We start from the raw sequence: 21,824 nt of genomic DNA, 5'->3' as shown, positions 1-21,824 counted from the left end.
TGTCAAGTCTTTGCATCTGCTTTGCTACCCTGTCATGTCACATCTCCAGATGGGAATGTGCTGGTTCATTTGCCCGGGAGCAGTTTTTGTGAGCATGTGCTGCTGAACGCACTCACACACATGATGCCTGTGAATGCATGCGTGTGTATGTGCGTTTTTTCTTTTTGTGTTATTTTCATGATTGTGTGCGTGTTGCATGTTTAGAGTGTATGTTTTCCTTCACACAGAGTTTATTTCTGCCCACTGGAGGAAGCGGTCTCTTTCTGGGTAGCTGCATTGGAGGTGCAACAACTCATTTTGTAAATGCATAGTAAAATAAGGTGACTGTGTGCAAGTCTTGGTGCACATAAGACCTTATACGTATGTGATGATGTGAGATGAGTCACAGCTGAAGGTGGATGTTGAATAAAGCCAAGACGCCTTCAGGCACAACCAGATGCATTCAGGATCAGAGGAATATTGCATTTCTTCTCAGTTTGCTTTATGTTCCGCCTCTCTTTAAGCTGTCCCCGGTGGGGGCTCGCTGTCCATGCAATTCCATACACGTTTATTTGTTTAGATGCATTCATGTTTGCACCTTTTTATTTTGTGTGATTCTTTTGTTTGGTGGCCAGCAGGGTAAGTACACTCGCTTGTTGAGGAAGCAGCCTTGATAGAGCCCTTCCTAATATCTATCCGCCTCCTGCTGGGATCAGTCAACTAATGTCTCTGCAGTCTTTCTGCTGATCCTGCTTTTGTCCTTTATTGCTGCCGACTTCCGTCTTCTCTGCTCAGCTTTTGTTCTCCTCCCTCTCCTCTCACTCAACCTTTATTCACTACATATATTTTGTGAGGGTATTAAATGTAAAAAAATTGAGCGTTTTTTGTGGTTTAAAAGTAAATCACAAGGAAATAAATATGTCACAGTTCATATATATATATATATATATATATATATATATATATATATAATCTACAATCATTGAAGGACTAGGGCCACAAGGCAATAATTGGATGATAGGTTAACTCTATGATGCTTGGAATTCCTTCCTTTCAGTATAGGTTGACACCTGTGAGGCTTTGGCTTTATTTATGAGAACGCCACTTTGTATGATGGTTGACTTCTCTTGTTTCTATTTTTTTGGGGACAGAATAGGACATTTGTGTTTAGAAATTTACTTTTTTAATGACCAACAATTGCATCTTTGTTGTATTTTGAAGATTAGACGATTCAGATTCAATGTAATTAGTCGTGGCATGTGGCTTCTAACACAAATGCCGCTGTGTACTTCTGCTCTCAGATAACTTCTACGGCACACCCAAACCTCCAGCGGAGCCGTCCCCCGCAGCACCTCCTCTGAATGTAAGTGAGGCCCTGCTGCCCGGAGCCCGGCCCAGCGCCCAGGGCAAGAGGAAGAGGAACCAGTCAGTCAGCAATATGGAGCAGCGTTCCAGCCTGGAGCCACCCGAGGAGGAGGAAGAGGAGAGCCCGGTTGTCAACGGCAATGGGGTGGCGATCACACCAGGTGGGATGAGAGAGAAAAACATCCTGTTTTTTACACCACATTTGTCGTCTACAATCAGATTCAAACAGTCTATTTCCCAAGTGTCGTGACCATGATGACATATTAAAACAATATATTTCGGGGACGAAATAAGGCCTGAACTCCCCGAGGCTATTTATTGCAGTCTCACTGGTGTGATTGAGTAAAACCATAGAAACAAGTCAGTGTTCTCCCCTAGTCCAGGTCCACAGCTGCTGTTTGTACACTGTTTATACACGCAGATGGCGACACATCTGACTGTACACTGACTCGTCATTACAGGCAGGAACAGACTCTGGGAGCACGAGTGTGAACTGCAGGTTCCTCATAACGTTATATAACAGAAGGCACAAGGGCACCTTCATGTCTCACGATCATCACTGTCCAGAGTCTCGTTTTGGCTTCAGCTGCTGTCTCTCTGTCCTCCCCATTCTCCATTTCTCCTGCTGTCTTTGCTATACCGCCATTGGCCTTTGGCCTTGTTTCTATTAATACCCCAACTCTCCCCTTTCTCTTCCTCTCCTCTACCATATTTTCTTCTGACCTCTAATGTTTCTCTTCGTCTCGTAGTCCTGTCCCCTTCGTCTTCTCTTCTCACTTCTCCTTCCCCACCCTTCCGTACCCACATCTCTTTGGAGTCGGTGTTGTTGTCGCGTCTTGTATTTCGTCCTCTTGTTTTTCTCTTAATGTCAAGTGTATCCTTTTGAGACTTTGCAGATTGTTTCTAATTTTCACAACAAAAGTAGAAACTTAATCCTGATACCTCATGAAAGTCTAACGTGAAGAATGAGAAGAAAAGACTTAACCAAGATTAGGTTAAACCTATAGATGGCTTGACCCTGTATGATCAGTGAGCTGAAGGCTTTTACGGGGAAAGTTAGAGAAGTGTCTACTGTGGTAATTCTTTGATGTTGAATTGAAACAAGATAATCACGCTATTTTCAACAATTCGTTGTTCTGGATTACAAATTTAAAGTTTGTTTGTCCTATTCCAGTCATAAGCTAATGCACAGTGGATTGGTTGGCATTATTTTGATAAACTGAGCAGACGGTTGCATCCCATAACAATAATTAACTTAAATTAATTATTGAGCACAACCTCAAATACTGATCTTGTGGAAAACATAGCGAGATAACTTTCCTTCCAGACTGCGGTCGATAGCACGGGGGAGACCTACTTCACTTTACTTGGTTTTAAGGAGGTGCAGCAATACATTTGAGAAAAAAACAGAATTTTTTACTGTACATTTATTTCAATTTGACAACTTTACTACTAATGCATCAAACTGTGTCAACAGCATACACATATACATAGGTTTGCGCAGCAACAACAACCACATATGTGTGCTGAGGCAGTGGATCAGATGATTGATCGCCCAAACAAAGAGACGTAACAAGCGGAACCACTGTCACTCATTCATTTTGGAAGAGCGACCACCAGAGGGGAAACTCACACACTCGACGAACTCAATCAGCGACTCAGTCACTGACAAACTTTCATATTTATAGGGCTGGACCCTGCTTTGCTGCGGTCAAACCATAACCTAACTATAGAACCGCCTCAGGTGACATGGTGACCATTTTTAGTGGACATGAATAAAGATATGGACCCTAAGCCCCACTAAGGAACATGAAAGAACATTGACTTTCTTTTGTCTTATTTCTTCTGAGGGTATTGTGATTCTGTTTCTGTTGCACTTATATTAAAAATCCCAGTAGTAATATTATAGTATTATATAGTACCAAACTACATATTATACTATTAGTATAATATGTAGTTTGGTACTATTGTATGCTCCCTGTCCGCTGACCAGATGCCACCATCCATGTCACTCTAAAAACCTTTTCTTGTATTTCTGACACAGGCTCTGACCCCTGAAGTTTCTGTCTGTCCCCTTTTCTCCATTTCTGACATCCCCATGTAGTTTTCTCCTCATGCTCATTGTCCTCAGACCACATTCTCTCTCTCTCTCTCTCTCTCTCTCTCTCTCTCTCTCTCCTGGGGGTTCTTAACTCTGCAGTGGCTTGGCTCTGACTCATCATGCAAGGCGTGTTTAGTGTGCACCGCATGTGTGCACAGAGCATGTGAGCATAACTGTGTGTGTGTGTTTTTGCTCCACAGAGTCCAGTGAACATGAGGACAAGAGCACAGATGCCTCTGGGGAAGTCGCTGTAGAAACGTCCAGCCAGGCCCATGCCTCTGTCGAGCCCCCTACCGAAGAGGAGGAGGAGGAGGAGGCCCCAAAATCTCCCTCTAAATCGCCTCTCAAAGTTCCAGACTTGGATGAGGAGGAGCTTGGTCCTCTGCCTGACAACTGGGAGATGGCTTACACCGAGAAGGGGGAGGTCTACTTCATAGAGTAAGAGGGAAATATCCTCCCTAAATCCATTTTAAGATTGTTAAATCAAAATTCTGTTACCCCACACCCTATTGGTCCGTTGTAACCTAACCAGCATATTGCATCACAGATATCCAATACAAGTCTCAACGATCAGTATCAGTGCTGTGGCCTCTATCACAAAGTGCACCAACTTGGTATATGTATGGCAGGGTGTGTAAACTATCACTGGCCTCTGTGTTTAATAATTGTAATGCTGCTCATAAGACATACTGGATAAACACACACAGGCATACTCATTAGTCGGTTAATTGCCCTTAAATTGACCTTATAAATCCCATTGTTTCTTTTTGCCCCTGCACACACATGTCCACACGGACAGGTCATTAGTGTAACTTTGAACTCATTTCTTCCTCTCATCATGTCTGTCAGTCTTTCTCTGACCTCTGTTTGCCCCTCATCTCTCCTTATTGCCAGTCACAACACCAAAACGACATCGTGGCTGGATCCTCGGCTTGCAAAGAAAGCAAAGCCTCCAGAAGAATGCAGAGAAGACGGTGAGTCTCGTCAGCCTGCCTGCTCTGTTGTTTTGTGAGTCGAGCTCATCTCCCTTGTGGGAGTGTGTTGTCAGTGCATTTCCTGCTGTCTGTGAACCACAAATATGAGACAAATAGCGCAAAATACTCAGTTGTTTGATTTGTTTGTTAGTCTGCAGCCTTCCGCACAGTTCTCCACAGGTTTTGGGAGATGTACTGGCACATAAAGGAGGGTTTGATATCATGAAAGAATACACTTGACAAATCCACGTTGTTTGATTTGTTGTTGTGAAGTGAACATTACCATGGGAGTATCTTCCAGCATGTGTAGAGAGGAATGTAATCATCCAATATGATGTTCTATGCTTCATGATGGGTTGTAACGGTGTACTTGCATCATGGTATACCTGGGTTATCGTACCATGTACATGTGCGTTAGTTACAGACAGGAGCAGTCTGTTTGCTAATAATCATAGGACATTTTAAAAGCTCACAGTTGATTGAATTATTTCTACATAAGTGATTCATTTAGTTACGATTGGGCAAAAAGACAACTGGGATTGGACCCAAATGCAGACGCAGGGAACAGAAGGATGATCAGACAACGAGACACAGGTGGGCAGACACCAGGGGAACCGCAACGCTGATTGGTGGGAATAACACAAGAGAACAGAGTCAGGTTGATGAGACTAACACAAGACAGGCGGTCACAGAGGGGGGCGGGGCAGAAGGACGACTAGGTAACCTCTGCAGGTCGGAGCTCAGACAACTCGGTCTCTGGCAACTGGGACCCTGGAGACTAGGGCTCAGGAGACTGGGGCTCAGGGGCCTGGGGCTCTGGAGACTGTGGTTCTGGAGACTGGGTCTCAGGGGACTGAGGCTCTAGAGACTGGGTCTCAGGGGCCTGGGGCTCTAGAGACTGGGTCTCAGGGGCCTGGCATTCTGGATCGGCGACACCCGGAGCCTGGGGTTGCTGCGTCCCAGGTGGGGCAAGTTAGGGCCAAGCGGCAACAGGAACCGAGGGTTACTGCAACCCAGCGAGAACCGGGACAGGAGGAACAGCTGAGCAGTGAAGACTCTGGGTTGCTAGGCAACTTGAGGGAACTGACACGAAATTCCCCTTATTTGTGTGACGCTGTGTCTCGAAAGCCCATCAGCATTGAGGTTGTTCTCCTGTCATCACTGATGTCCTCACATAGACAAATATTCCCGTGTTCACCCAGAGCTCCTCAATACCTCGCATGTATCCAGAGACCAGACACAACTTTATGTGTTCAAACCATACGGGACAACATTTTACAATTGATTTGCTTGTCCTCTTTAAAATGTAGTTATTTGCTTGTCATCTTGTGGAAAGAACTAAAAAAAACATGAATTCAGACTTTTTACAAATCTGCATCATTCACTAGTTATTTCAGCACTATTGCTATTAAAGCAGCTAAATTGTTTATTTTGGGTTCATACAGCTGTAGTAAAGCAGTCGATGTGTGACTTGCTGGATACAGTGAATACAGCTTGATGAAATGCACCTCCGGATGATGTCATGAACCCGGACAAGATGGCGTTTAGTTTCCCTGTGCCACGCCCTGGTCTGTGTGTTTCCCTCGTAACCGTTGCTGACCTGAGTTTTTGTGTCGAACCTTTTGCCTCAGTAAAGAGACTTTTTGTTTCATGTTAACTGGAGTCCTGCCTCACTTCCTCTGCACTTGAGCTCTTGCCTCACCCGATCCCTAACACCTGAGATATTTGGGACCACAACATATACAAAGCAGAAATAGTGATTATTTCTTCCATGGTTACTGTTTCAATAGAGATGAGCCACCTCTCCTCTCGTTTGCTGTGCACACAGCATAAAGCATTCGATTGGTAACAAATCCCATTAAAACACCAAAATATGTGTTAGTCTTTGTCTCAATCTTTTCCGACTAAAGTTGTGCTGCAACAGCATTTGTTCAACTAAAATATATAGTTTTTTGGGGGGGGCTTTCTAATAAATTTCCTAAAACTGCTGGGCACTAGTTTTTAACAAAAGTAAATAGTGTATATGATGGGGAATCTTTAAGTTGTGAAGTAATACACATTTGGTGCTCTTCTGTCGGCCATTAGTTTGCAGCCTAATGAAGAATCATGACCACTTGAAGAGATCCGTGTCGACTTGTGTTCTCCATTCGTCTGCCCATGAGCAGTGAACAAAGCATGATGAATCTCACAGATTAAGAGGTCTGATGCGGTGAATCTCACAAATAAAGATTAGAGAAACAGTATTCTGAAAAGAAAAAAACATGTTTTGTGTTGCAGAGATGGTTTTTATTGTTTTCTAAGCTATTTGTCATCTTCTGGTCCCTGTGGCTCCCTCTAACAGAGTTACAATGAGCCAGTGTTTACACCAAAAGGGGCTGTGCGTGGGACCGAGTGACTCATTTCTTGTTTTTAATCGTGGTTGGACAACAAGGGAAGTCTCTGGCACAGTCCGCTGTGTCAGGCGTAGGATACCTACACACCGTGGAGGATCAATTCATTGTGTTGGTCTTTTTGTTGGAGTTGTTGAACAGAAAATACAGTTTAGAGTGTCAACTGTTTTTAAGGTTTGTTTTAAATCAGGGGAAGAAAAGGTGTTTCAGGTGTTTCAGAGGCTAAGATTAGGAACACTGGTTTCATACAACACATCCAGCACTGACGTCAGCCATAATAAAACAGAGTTCCTGTGGTTCAGTGGATCAGATATATAACAATGAGATGAACTTGCATCCCTGCTGCTGTCACAGCCTTCGTTCAACACATTAGGTTGTGATTCAGCAGAGCAAGATCTGAATCGATACCTCCTCTACCTTTCCTCGGTTCTCCATCTCTTCCATTTTCTCCCTCCTCCGTTCTCCCCTGCACTCCTTCACCTCACGTCTTCCTCGCTCTCTCTCTTTCCCGCTTCCCGGGCGCATCACTGCAGCCCACTGCTCCTTCATAACTAAAGATGGGTTAAATGCAGAGAACTAATTTCCCCTTGGGGATTAATAAAGTATATATCATCATCTTTCAATCTTCCTCTCTTCAGTTTGGCTCCTCTCCTTTTCTCGCCCACCTTCATTCTCGGTCTCTCCCTCTCTCCCTTCGCCCAGTAAAAGGCCAAACTGTGACTGGAATTCTAATAACACCGCTGAGCTCTCTACAAACTGGTTCCCACTCTCTACACATGCTCGCACACGCACACACACACACACACACACACACTCACCACTGTTTTCAACAATTCACAAACATTTTTCACAAACATGGCTGACAAAGATGTTTTTTTTACCAACGTCGGTGATGTTTAGACGCAAACTTTCTGCGATGCTTCGTCATCACTTATCTTGTGTTTTAAAGCAGAAACTTGTCGTGGTTTCGATCTGTGTTTTAAAACTATACTTGAGTGTTCTTAGAGATCAGATCTAGCAAAAGCTCATAACTAATCCCAAATGATAATTGAGAAGCGTTTACAGACATTTATACCACCAGGGTTGGTAAGAGTAAAATACACACATTATCTTCCCCTTTTTTTCTCTCCGTCTTTCTTTCTGCAGTTTTTCTAATGTGTGAAGTCTGCCAGCTTCTATCTTTCGGGAAGCGGTGGTTAAAGGAAGCTTAAGCGATCACCACTGGCAGAGGATTTTGAATCAAAAGATGCGAGCAGAACGTTTGGAAGGGCCCTCCTCTCACAGCACCTTTGAATTTACGCCTTCCAGAAACACTTTTAGTTGCCAGGAAATATTATATTTCAGTATAAACAGTTCAGCATGACGGAAGGATATCCAGTAGTTTAATCCAGAATGCTGTTCTACATTACTCACCCTGTTAATACTTCCTTTTAATGAGCATACTGGTGTCCTGTCGCTCTTTCTTATGGGCTGCTCAGACTGTCTTCAGATGTTTACACTTTCTGCATGCTTGCTGTGCACCAAGTGACAATTTAAAGGGATTTTTTTTATTTTTCCACATTAATGGATATGTAGTTTTTGAATGATGACATATGCATGGAAGCAAAGATATCAGATTATGCAAAGAGAGTGAATGAAAAATAAATGTGGGGAGGGATCAGCAGGAAGAGGTGGGGCTGTTTTAACTGCCCATCTGCCTGGAGCATTTCCCAGAGTCTCACAGCCTCAAGCAGGAAGCAGACCTGCTAGCATTATTTCTGCAATGCTGTTTTTGCACCTTCTTTCCCTCACTGTTGGGTTGTACAATGTATCTTTATGCCTGAGCATTTCCCAGAGTTCACAGCTCTTCAAGCAGGAAGCAGACCTGCTAGTCTTATTTCTGCAATGTCTGTTGTTATGTAACACAGGCTTCTCTCTTGTTCAGAAGAGGCAAGAACAAGCGTTCAAGCTTCACGTCACAGCATGTCTGGTTTTGGTCTGCCACTTTCTTTACCCAATGCATTAATATCCTCATTGACTATTCCTGCTCATGCTCACTGTTAGGTGAATTCAAAGAAAGCTGTCTTTAAACAATGTATATTTGTGTCTCAGAAATGTACAATTTGGTTGTACAATGTATCTTTATGCTGAGATTCACAAAATGTCATGCATTCAAAGATTCATTACAAATCAACTGAAATATTGGTTTTTATTCTTTTAATATTGCTGTTGTTATGTAACACAGGCTGACATCTCCTATCTCTAAATAGAGGCAAGAACAGAGGGACAAGTATTCACTAGTGGAAACACAGCAAGTGTTGGTTTCAAGTCTGCCTCTGATATGCACACCCAATGCCGGATTAAAACGCAGTGCTGTTGACATAAATATTCTGCTCATGCTCATTTAGAGACAGGAATTCAATTTCAAAACTCTGTCTTTAAACAATGGACAATATATATATATATTTATATTAAAGAGATACTTAATCAATTAGACAAGACTGAGATACTCAAAAGAAAAGAAACAACGGACCACTATCAGTGTTTCTTCCTGAAAAGAGCGGGAAAGAGACAATTGGTGATGGAGGGAGGTTTGCATATGAGGAGAGTTACATCCACTGTTGGACAGTGATGGACTCGTACTAACATGTTTCCTCCGAGTTACACAACTGTTATTACACTCGAGCAAGGGCCATTTCTAGGTCTGTATTTTTCACCCTTCTTAACTCTCAAGTTCCTGGTTGCTCTTTATCTTTGTTTCTGTGTTGATAGCTCTATTATTTCCTATCTGATTTGTAGATCAGATTTGTAGATTAAAAGCGGACACATTGTTAATATGGAAATAAAGAAACACAACACAGTTGCAGTCATAGTGAGAGCTGCAACAATAAGTTGATATATTGATTATTAGTCAATCCACTTAACAAATTCAAATGTGATCAAAGTAATGTGGAGAACTAGGATGCGAACATGAAACACGTGACTGCTGAACATCAGCACATAATTGTCATTGTGAACATAATAGTAATTATTACAGTTTCACATTGCTAACATGGCTGTAGACTCTAACTCTAGCATGCGCTCAAGTATCTAATGTGAATATGTGTTGGTTGTCATATTATTATGATAACAGAAATAGATATGTGAGGTTTGGACTATTGGTCCAATATTATGTAAATGCATTTGGAAACAAATGTTTTAAAACTATTTCCTTATGCTTCATAGACCAAATGATTCATCAATTTATTGAGAAAATGACTTGCAGATGAGTTTATGATTAAATTAAACAATCATTAATTGCTGCGTAAATGTACGTTTTGGTGATTTTTTTTATCAGAAGTTTTTTTGAGTCAAGAGTTGAGTTGGTTTGTATTTTTGAGTCAGACGGCTTCATCGTATCGACTCCTGGCTGCGTGTTGGTCAGGGAGTGTGTGAGAGGGAAGATGAGTCATCTAATGCAGAGGAATCATAATTAGACTTCATGTCAAGGGAGGGACCAATACAGATACACAAAAACAAGAAAGCCAACACACAAGCAAACCCCTGGGCGCTCATATTATACAGGCATGACGAGGTGTTTGTTTTAGTGTCAAAGATGATAATGGTTACCCTCATTGAGACATGCAAACACAGTGCAGCCAGAGATGGGCAAAAATACAGCAAAATGTATTTTGATAAAAAATACAAAATACTCCTCAAATAAATGTATTAAAATAAAATACAAAAGACTGGTGCCAGAAAATGTAACAAAATACAATACATCTATTTTGGATAAAATATAGGAAATACCCGGAATATTAGTCATCTGGCTATATTTTATGATGATTTGAGGACAAAAGTCATTATTTTGTTGTATTTTACTGCATTTTACTGCTTTATAGGGATGTATTGAACACCTTTAGTGATATAAAGTGAATAAAATAGTGTGTTACATGAGAAAATGACAATGTTACACACAAATCAGTGATGCTCCATTTTGAGATTTGCCTCAACTAAATAAACTAAATAGTTAAAATTGTTCTACTTCACTTCATCAAACTCAAACTTTGCAGAGACTGTTAACATAATGTGCTATTTTACAGTAGAAAAATAAAGCTTAGCAGGAAGTTTTTTCAAAACTTCTAGCTTTCTAGTTAATTATTTTTTATTCCTTTTTTTCTTCTTCTTTTTTCTGTGTTCTATCAACAACCAATTAACCATTAACACATATGCTGCTATATACAGATCTGAACTAATCGCCCAAGTGTTTTATGTGTAGTATACCATTTAAATTATTCAAATTGGCCATATGGCTGAGGAGATAATCGGAAGTTAGCGTGGGTATATTACCATTTTTCGTGGGAAACAGGCTGGGGTTTTTAAAAGGTTAACAAATGGAAATCTACTGTCATATCATATGATCATATCATGATCATACAAGCTCCCAATCTCCCGCTTCCTATAGCTCGCTCGTGAACAGTTATTTGATTCGTGGAGAAAGTATTTTGAGTATTTTACAGTAAATACAAAATTACTCCACTCTAAAGTATTTTGTGACAAATTACATCAGATTTTTTGTCGACACTTTCAAATACAAATTACTCAAAAGTAATTGAAATACGTATTTCAAATACAAGTACACTGCCCATCTCGGAGTGCAGCCATCTAATAAACACATACGTAAACATACTACAAATATAGACTCATATTAATGCATAACAACACACAAACACTCTCTCTTTGTATTTCATCAGGCGAGAGGGGAAAAAAAGACTTCTAATGGTGGTTTCCATGGAAACTGTCTCCCTTTCACTTTAGGAGGAGGGCAAGCGAGTAGTGGATGAGTTAGGCAGACATTTAAGGTGGCTCACGGACAGTGGGAGGGAATTTAAGGTGGTTTGAAGTGTGAATCCATCCGACTTTAATGCCTTGAGGATAAGAAGGGTCGTTTGAGGTAATGGCCTGAGCAAACAGTGAAGCAGACCTAAGATAATTGCAGCATGCGCCCTTTTCACCTTGGGCTCCACACTCGGCACATTCAGAAGCCAGGACACACACGTCCACAGATGGACTATTGATATCAAGATCACAAATCTGTTCGTAATTGCGCTACAGCGTGAGGGACTGATGCCACAGTATCATTCACGCAGACCAAAAATAATAGAGCTGTGTGTGGGGGGGGGGGGGGGGAGTTGTTTGTGTGTGTGTGTGTGTGTGTTTTAGTAATAAGCTCAGGGTCAACCAAGTCCCCTGTTCTTAGTGTATTAGTCATATCTTTCAATCTCCATGCCACTAGTATTCTTCCACTCATCAGTTTGATTTATTTCCCTGTGAAAAATACCTATCCATGGTCATAGTCATGGATTTCATTAATAAGACTCTTAATACCACACATGAGGATTACATTAATTTGAGGGAGTAAACTCAATCAATCTTTCAAGATTGCTTGCTGATAAATGCCAATCTGAAGTGCTGTTTATCAAGAATATGTCTGTTTGGTGTAAGCTAGAGCCGTATAGTGCAAGGTCAATCCCTTTGTTGTGTTCCTAATGTCTCAGTGAAAACTGAAATTTAAAGCTGAAAACCAAAACAAGCTGAATTGTGTAACGCAGAGGGAGGTCATTATAGTGTGCTGTATGTGTCAGTGGAAAGCTAGAAGAATAGAGGATGGCATGTTTAGCAGTGCCTTGACCCAGATCTTTTACGCTGGAGAGACCAGAGCTAAATCAGCAAAGGGATGAATGAAGTGAGGAGGGAACAGAGAGCCGGAGGAGTGAGAGGAGGAGACGGTTAACACGACAGCCATGGAAGCCATCCAAGGCGAGAACAAGTGGGAGGGTTAAAGAGGGGAAAGGGACAAACTCAAAGTAGTCTGGTGAAGGAGGTATCGGGCCTTAAAGGGCATCTGTACATATTGTTAAGCCCTCCGAGGCAAATCTGTGATTTAGAAAAATACAAAATAAATAGAATTGAAAGGATTGGTGCACACGACAAAAGAAAGAGACTGAAAGAAAGAGAAGGCCGAATGAGACGTGTCGAACTATTTAAATGTTCTTTTACTCCTGGCCTGCTTCGTATTGATGCCTGTGTTGCGGTTTGGTTCTCCATGAAGAAGCCACCGCTGCAGATCGAAGTGTTGTCTGTCTATTAAAGGAGCACTTTGGAAGCGTCTAGCTGTGAGCCCTGAGATTCATGCTGTCTCCCCTCAGTGGTTCAATGTAGTCTGCCTTCCTCCTCCTGCTCTCAGCATAAACTGACTCCATTTCGCTCGTCTGTTTTCTCCTTCCTCCACAGAGCTGCCCTATGGCTGGGAGAAGATAGACGACCCCATCTACGGCAGCTACTATGTAGAGTAAGTCTGCGTGTTGACTTCAGTTAACTCGGCTTCTGTCGTAAAACAGGAAATGCATGTATAGTATATGGTTTACAACGCCTCGATATGAACTATAAATGCCTTAATTCTCATTCATTATTTATGTATTATTGCTCATTTAACTTTTACAGTGAAATTATGAACGGACTATCAAGAGAATGCAAGGTCAAAATCCTTGAATGTGTTTTCTTCCAAACATACTGCATCAGTTTCTAGGCGCTCTTTAATTTGGTTGTACAGTCAATTTTGTTCGAGCTGCAATTGAAGCTAAAACAAATAGTTCCTGAGCGAACAATTCTGTGATCTTGAAACTTATCTACATTTCTGACACTTTTTGGTTTTAGTTCCAAATTACTTTGGGGATAGAATTTTAAGTGCAATACAAAAATCACAAGATTTGATGTATTGCTATATTTCAAACCAGCCCACAGTAAATTAAGTAATTAGAGTTGCCGCCATCTGGACCCACTACAACATTTAAACCTGTTAGAGCTGCAATTAATTAGCCTGTTTCAGATTGAGGCAGTTTATAGACTCCACACCAGGTCAGCGCCACTGTCCTCGTCTTATCAGTTTATCAAGATATTATAGATTATCATGTCAGCAAACGCATCTATCTGAAATGACTTCCAGCAGAAGCGGTTGAATGCTCATCCAATGGCATTTTACCTCTAGTTTAGGTTGCCAGCTCTTGAAAAGTTTGTAAGATGTTTACAACACTTCACCAGTACTTTTGTTTGCGTTGCTGCAATCTGTGTTGCAATGTGTGAGCTCGAGCAGCTTCCAACCATTTTAGATGTGCAGTCGTTTAGAGCAAAAGGGACTCATAATAACATCACAGCAGGCACTAAAACAATGAGCTGAAAGCAGCTGCAAAAGGACAGAGCGCTGTAGCGCTGAACTGCTGATTCTCATTAGGATTCTCAGGACTAGCAACCCTCTCTCCTAAAAGTCATTTCACTGAACGCAACAAAAAAATAGAGCTCAAAGAGTTTAAATACATCCATCATTGAACACACTAAAAGGCACCGAAAGAACACTTTTGTTCTCACGTACATTTAGTTAAAAATTAACGTTAACGTTGGTTAAATTTCAAATGCAGAACTGCATTGTGTTATTGGTATTTCTGGTTTGTCGTTTTGAATGATCCTGGTTCCATTATTTGTGATGATGCATTTTAATTTCAGTCATATCAATCGAAGGACCCAGTTCGAGAACCCGGTGATGGAAGCCAAGAGACGCCTGGAGCAGCAGAGGCAGATGCAGAGCCAGGGACTCTCCGCTCTACCACTACCCACCATATACAGAGGTACACACGGAATACCAGAGTATGTGCAGCACATAACTCAAAACACGTTGTCATACTTACAGAGTTGCAAAAACTGGAAAATGCAAAGACTGCACGAACGACGTGCCGGCAAATGGCCTTCATCTTCTGGCCATCTAAGGCCTCTAAAACCTGGATGCTGATACATTTTATTTATTGTATATCGTCCCCGTTGTACAGATTGTTTGTATTGAGCATTGTGCATCTCATTTCCCTCTTGCATCTCTCATAGAACGGGCAGTTTCACGAGTATTTGAAGGGGCAGATGCACAATGTCACAATGAGCAGGGTCGAATGGGGATATGTGTGTGTGTGTGTGTGTGTGTGTGTGTGTGTGTGTGTGTGTGTGTGTGTGTGTGTGTGTGTGTGTGTGTGTGTGTGTGTGTGTGTGTGTGTGTGTGTGTGTGTGTGTGTGTGTGCGTGTGCGTGTGCGTGTGCGCGCAATAGGTTCATTCAGCACTAAAAAGATAATGTCAAACTTTTACTTCAAGCAGATATAATGTGACCAGACAAATGTGCATGGTTTCTAGATATCAAGAATATTCTCAAATGTCATCATTAAAAACCTTCTGTCCCTGCAGAGAAGCCATTGTTTACGAGGGACCCAACCCAGCTGAAGGGGAACTTCCTGTCAACAGCCCTGCAGAAGAGCAACATGGGATTTGGATTCACGATCATCGGCGGTGACGAGCCCGATGAGTTCCTGCAAGTGAAGAGTGTAATACCAGAAGGACCCGCTGCTCAGGATGAGAAGATGGACACAGGTAATTATGTGTACCAAGACTTCATTTTGACAGCTGGTTGAAAAAGTAATTGTGGTTTAGACAAAAGGCAAGCTGTCCCTGCAGTCCCCACTGACACCCTAATACTGGGTTTATAGAAATACTGAAGCACAGCCTCATTATTCTGCTTCCTCAACATAATGGACCTTCATCTCCTACCAAAGCAGATCAGGTGTGAAGACCTTTCACTGGCAGAGTTTGAGATTCATTCCAGCAGGTGACCAGCCTGTTGGGTAATTGATGTCAACCTTAAAGGCAAGGGCAGAGCAGTAGTCCTCAGTATCCAGTAAATGTGCTGCAGTGTAATCTGGACTCTGCCGACGAATAAGCACTAGTGGACTTCCGAAATCACAGTCTGTCAAAGAAAGCAGTGATAACACATTGGAGGATGTGTTGTGTTCCTGGTGTGCATTACAGATGTTGTCAACCAAAATAAAATTTTGTTTTCCTCCAAATTAAGCACAGTACAGGCTACACAGATTCCCTTAAAGCTTCAGCTACCAAGGGATGAACACATATTGACCAACATTCAACAGGTAAAAAAAAGCACAGAGTTGCTCTAGAAAAACACACCTTTATTTATTCATGAAAACGTGACGGTCCATGCCTGCTAATTGGGCAGCTGGGGCTCAGAGGTTAGATCGGTGCTTCGATCCCCAGCTCTTCCAGTCCATGTTGATGTATCTTGGGTAAGACACCTAAACCCAAGTTGCTCCTGAAGGCTGAGCCTGTGGTGCGTGCATAGTACTCATAGTCTTGACGGGACGGTGGCACCATGCACGGTAGCCCCTGCCATCAGTGTATCGGTCCGATACTGACTCAAACAGTTGGATCAGGTATCGGTGGCAATAGGAATATTATTTTGATTAATAATTATCCAGTACTGATACCAGTTTCGGGTCCGATACTCTGCTCATGTACTCAAACTGGCAAAAGTACACTTCCTATCAGTTGAGCCTAATAAGCCGCCGAGCTGCAACAATAATGCACAAACAAGTGTAATCCATCAAAATATGCAGTTTCCAGTTCACAAGTCCTGGAGTGTCATCAGCCACGATGCTGCGGGCATCGTCGTGGACACATGCAGCCACGTTAGTCTCTTTCGGATCAATTAGTTTAGCTGCAAGGTTGTCAGCTGTGTTTCTGCCCGGCATAATCAGTCAGGGTTTCCGCCATTGTATTGCAAGCCTGGCGTAACGTTAGCAAGTGTATGGTCAAAAGAGAGTGTGTGTGTGTGTGTGATAACAGGAGGGATTAGCTGTGTGTGTGTGTGTAGTTTATTTGTTGATGAATGAATGCTACAAAAAACCCATCAGGGGATCCAACGAAGGTTCCTGTGTCTTGATGTCAGCCAGCTGCTGATTTAAAGTGACGGGTTAGCCCAAAGTTAGCAACAACTATGTTTGTATTTTGTATTTAATATTGTATTTAATAAAGACAGCAAGTTTTATATTTAATGTCTGACAGTCAGAAAGTGAGAAACATCTGATGAAAATAAAACGTGATTTCAAAGTAATTGTTAGAAGTATAATGACATTATTGAGTAGTCCTATGGGTACTCTGTATTGGCAAGTACTCAGATTGAAGGACTAATTTAAGGACTATTTATCCTTGGTCTGAATACCAGCATCCCTGATCGGATCGGTTCTTTGTTTCGGCTCACACCCCAAGCCACGGTTGTGTTATCGGGAATGAAAAATTAGGATCGCTGTTAAACTGCTAAGATTGTTGAATGTTCCACAAATACAACTCAAGCACAGTTGTAATCAATTAATGGTGTCAATGATGTGAACACAATGGCATTGTTAATCAGTTGGTTTTTTTCTCCAGAAATATAACTGTATCTTGAAAGTGGACATAATTGGCCCATAGTGGCATATTTAGGATGCCCTATATTTGTGCCTGCAGCACTGTGTGTCCCAGACAAGGACTTCAGTTTCCTTTCAGGGCTCTCTCCATCCTCTGTGAGTGCACAATAATGTTCTGCTTTTAACAAGAATAAGAGCAACTGATTTGATTGGCTATAGCTGACACCAGCCCACACACCTACTTCATTAGGAGTTGAATTCGACAGCGGCACTGCAGGTGCAATATCACCGCAGTAACACCAGTGGTCACAGTATTATCCCAAATCAGTCACACACAGATTCACCAGCTGTGGCAGCTCCAAGGGCTGGCAGCTGCCAAACCTAAAAAAGGCCTTGTTGCACCAGCTGACACCCCAGTTTTAGTAAATCTAATTAAAACAATTTAAAAAACGAGTCATGCATGAAGAGATGACTTGCTATCATCTCCCAAAATAACATGTATTATTTTTTAATTGAAAGACATTCTGAATATTTGAAATTAAAATCATTCATTAATCTCTAATGCTACCTTTTTTGTATTTATTTCATATTTTACTTATTTGAGTAAAGATATCTATATTTGTTTTTTTTGGGGGGGGGGGGGGGGGGTTGTTTGGAATCAAATTAGCATCCCTAGATCCTTAACTGTCCATGAATTAGCTCCATACTTGTGTCTCTGCTTTGATTCATAAAACCATCCACTCAAGTATTTTATATATAATTGAGCATCACATGGCTTACTGTCGTCTCACAGGGTTCAAAGTTGCCCGTAGGTGTGAATGTGAGCGTGAATGGTCGTCTGTCGCTATGTTTCAGTCCTGTGAGTCTGGCCACCTGTCCCGGGCAGAACCCTGCGTTGGCCCAATTTCAGCTGGGATCAGCTCCAGCTCCTTCGGCTCTAAATAAAATAAGCGGCTAAAGTCGATAAATGGATGGATGGCTAACTTACCGGTAGTGGTTAAAGAGACCCTGTCATATGTGGAAGGTTAACAAACAGGGTTCTTTATTTGCAATAAACCTTGAGAATACACCAAATCTCTACCTCTGCATTTATGGTCTTGTTTTGAATGGAGTGATCAGTGTACACTCGTAACCTGGAGAACTAAATACAGAGATTGTTCCAAAGATCCTTGAGGTATAAAGATGCATGTTTAAGCTTTAACAGAATAAAACCTTAGTGTAGGACTAGCCTGTAAGAGCTGATGTTAGTGGCCTATAGTCTCCGGCTCAGAGAAGGAACTCTATTGTCTGAGGCGTCACTGCTCTGAGCCTTTGAGCCGGCCTCATGGATGCCTCGGTTGGTGCCTAAATTGCCCATTTAGAGCTCATTTCAGAGTTGGGAAATTCTGCTTCCTCCTCTCAGCTCCTTCTCTCTGCTTTTATGACTCTCCCTCTACCTATCAGTTTCACTTTTATCTGGAATACATCTCTTTCTATTGTATCTCTATATCTCTCTCTGCCTCTCTGGCTTACCCTTTATTATGCTTCCTTATCTATCCATGACATCTGACATGTCTCCTCTGCTTTCAGCCTCAGTATATTTTCATCTTCTTTCTCTAGTTTTGTTCTCTCTCATCCCTCTATCCTTGTCTGTCAGCCCTTCCTCTCTCTCTCTCTCTCTCTCTCTCTCTCCATTTGGCTCCTCTCCACTCTGTGACATTGCCAGAGCTGCTCACTCACATGCATGTGCAAACACATTCACACTTATGCATGCACAGTCACGGTCACACAGGCCCTCTCTGGCTGAGATTATCTGGCCTATTTGAGCCGTGCGGCATTGCTCTCAGGGATTGTGTACGATTGTGCATGTGAAATGTAGGGTGTGTGTTTATGTGTGTGCACTTCTTCATGGGAGTGTGCGTTTCTGCAAGGGTGACAGAGTGCTTCCAGAAATGTGAAATAGAGGATTTGAGGCGGCTGCATTTGTCAAGGGGCTGTGACTTTAATGCTTAAATCCAAAACTTTTCGCACATTCAAACTACAGCAGAGATCACAGAGGATCTAGCGTCGCATTTGTGAAAGAGTTTCGCCTCTTTAAAACTTGTTCACAGAAAGAATGTCATTGACCAACCTGGTAACATGAACTTGAATATGAAATGTATTGAAGTGAGGGAATTGGGGAGCGTAACCTGACAAAGACAAAGACTTTTATTGGACACAAGATCACGTCTGCATTTAGATGCACGAGCCATCACTTAAAACTGTTACTACTTGTGATTGTTTAACTTAAATATTGTAGATGTTGATGATTAGAGTCTCTGTAAGGCGAACATGCACCAGATCGTATTCACAGAGACACAGAGCCCCCCCCCCCCTCTCTCACCTCACTGTCTTACACATGCACTTGTAGATGGCCTCCAGTGGCAGTGAACTGATATTATAGTCCTTTGTGAGACTTAAGAGGCACAGAGTGTTTTTTCTGTGTTGCAACAGCATGTCCTGATCCCGCTGAGATTTGACATTTTTTTCGACAGACGGTGACAAGTGCTGTTTTTCGCAGCACAGAATATTTACACACAAACCATTGAGAGCAGAGCACGTGCTCTGCATAAGATGTGACATACCGTAGTGTGAGTGTGACTGCAGATTTTAAATCCTTCCTATCTCTTTTCTCAGGTGATGTCATTGTCTACATCAATGACATCTGCGTGCTTGGCACCACACACGCCGATGTGGTCAAGCTTTTCCAGTCCGTACCGATCGGTCAGAGCGTAACCCTTGTGCTCTGTCGAGGCTATCCTTTGCCCTTTGACCCCGAGGACCCAAGTGCAGCAAGCACTTCTTTGACACCCATCGGCCTGGAGCCCCGCCCCCTGGTGGTAAATGGCCGCGGCACCTACGACCCCTACCTCGAGTATCTGTCGTTGAGCTCCCAGCTTCCTCCTCAGGCTCTGGTCGGAGCCCCTCACCCCGGAGACACACATCTGGATGGCTCATCTCTGCCGCCCACCACACCTGGTTCTGCAAACGCACTAACGCCTCACGACGACAACGTTTCCATGGCCTCCTCTGGGACGACGGGTGTTGCTGGGACAACAGCGCAGGGGGCAGAGTTTCTGACAGTCACGATGGTGAAAGGGGCGGAGGGATTTGGGTTCACCATTGCCGACAGTCCCACTGGTCAGCGAGTAAAACAGGTGACGTATCATGACCATCTCTCGACATTTACTTTACAAAGGCTTCAGACCTCTTTGTTATTTCTGTGATTCAGAAAGTAAATGTGTTCTTTCAGGAGCGAAATCTAAGTAGTGAGCTAAACCTGGTGGTCAAGGTGAGTTACACATTACAGTTAAAACTGCCGGTCAAGGTCAAAGCCATTAAGTCGAAGGAGATTGAGATAATAGGAACAAAGTGAGCTGTGCCTGTTAAATTTAGATATTTACAAACATAGTAATGAATGATTAAAAGACTGAACTGTCCAATCGTAGCTACAGAATGAGAAAAAAACCTGGCTTTAACAAATAGATAAATTGGAGAAGATGGGTTGTGATGATATAACAGATGCTATTAATCATCCCTGTTGTATTTGTCCAGTAAAACATCTGCTTTTGAAAAAACATCTGTCAAAACAAGTCATTTGTTTTATGTTCAACATTCAATTCTTAAAAATAACAACATATCTGCCTGTGGAATTTGCTCCGGTTCCTGCTGCATATGTCATCGTCAATATCGTGGAAAAGGGTCAAAATCTTTCAATCTCAACGCAGTGGTAGGTTTTTAGACAGATGTGAATTTAAGGACCAACGATAGAAGACTTTTTGGGATGGATATTTTTGTAGCATGAAGAGGAAACTTATTAAATAACTTCCCTCAATTATAAAATATACCATGTGCTTTAGTCTAATCCGAGTTGAGTAGTTATGTTAGACATTAGACGCTTTGTGTTAATTGGAAGTTTCCACAAAATCCAATCCCAGCTCGTCCCATCGTGTGACGGCGTGTGAACTGTGTTGTTGAGGTGCAGGTGCTGGATCCGGGCTCACAGGGAGCGTCGGGCCTGATAGAGGGAGACCTGATCCTGGAGGTGAACCAGCAGCCAGTGGCTGCAGCTGGACATGGACGAGTGGTGGAGATGCTTAAAGAGTGTCCTGTGGGAGCCGAGGCGACTCTCCTCATACAGAGAGGAGCGACAGGTTGGAGACTTGTTTCTTCTCTGTGTGACTCTGTTATTTGCTTGTAATTCAATTTCACTCTGTTGTTCTTCAAGAGGGCAACAAGGAAACTTAGATCACTCAGATAAACCAGGTATCATACAGAAAGTGGACATTATATTGTACCATTTGATATATTTCTTATGTAATGACGACATTTGTTTGGCTGTCTATAAATGTAGCCAATGTCTAAATCATTTTTAAATACTCTTTTATACTCAATGATTGTTTTTTTTAATCTTTTCATGTCAGCAGTGGTGGCAAAACATGACGACAGTACAATTGGTATCTAAGCACGTGTTATTTTGGCACCTTTCAAAGATAATTTTAAGGTTGATTGGGATACACAAATGTCATGTCACTGCATCTTCAACTCCAGCTGCAGCCTCACAAGGGAGGAGATGAGTGGAGTGAGCCGAGAGAGCAGAAGATATTTTGATTATGATAATTTTGAGACTGTTCTATTTTTGAACAAATTCAAATCACAGTGGCCCCTGACTTGGATTTATTCAAGTCTCTAGATACAATTTTACTCTTTTCTAATATTAAAGAATTAAAGAATTGTGTCTGGTGCAAA

The 21,824-nt window shown here is 42.1% G+C and overlaps 1 protein-coding gene across 4 annotated transcripts in view; it reads left to right on the top strand.

The window, feature by feature from the left end:
• Window positions 1-21,824, top strand: part of LOC130195565 (membrane-associated guanylate kinase, WW and PDZ domain-containing protein 2-like) — a 76,284-nt gene that overhangs the window by 38,422 nt on the left and 16,038 nt on the right. For all 4 annotated transcript variants that reach the window (XM_056417162.1, XM_056417161.1, XM_056417160.1 and 1 more), the window contains exons 4-11: window positions 1,281-1,505; window positions 3,646-3,883; window positions 4,340-4,419; window positions 13,062-13,119; window positions 14,328-14,449; window positions 15,049-15,231; window positions 19,713-20,233; window positions 21,061-21,229. In XM_056417162.1, coding sequence (XP_056273137.1) covers window positions 1,281-1,505; window positions 3,646-3,883; window positions 4,340-4,419; window positions 13,062-13,119; window positions 14,328-14,449; window positions 15,049-15,231; window positions 19,713-20,233; window positions 21,061-21,229 — 1,596 coding nt within the window. The remainder of the gene's footprint in view (window positions 1-1,280; window positions 1,506-3,645; window positions 3,884-4,339; window positions 4,420-13,061; window positions 13,120-14,327; window positions 14,450-15,048; window positions 15,232-19,712; window positions 20,234-21,060; window positions 21,230-21,824) is intronic.

This window comes from Pseudoliparis swirei, chromosome 6 (genome assembly GCF_029220125.1).
Source record: "Pseudoliparis swirei isolate HS2019 ecotype Mariana Trench chromosome 6, NWPU_hadal_v1, whole genome shotgun sequence".
NCBI lineage: Eukaryota > Metazoa > Chordata > Actinopteri > Perciformes > Liparidae > Pseudoliparis > Pseudoliparis swirei.
This window is presented reverse-complemented; position numbering and strand designations above follow the sequence as displayed.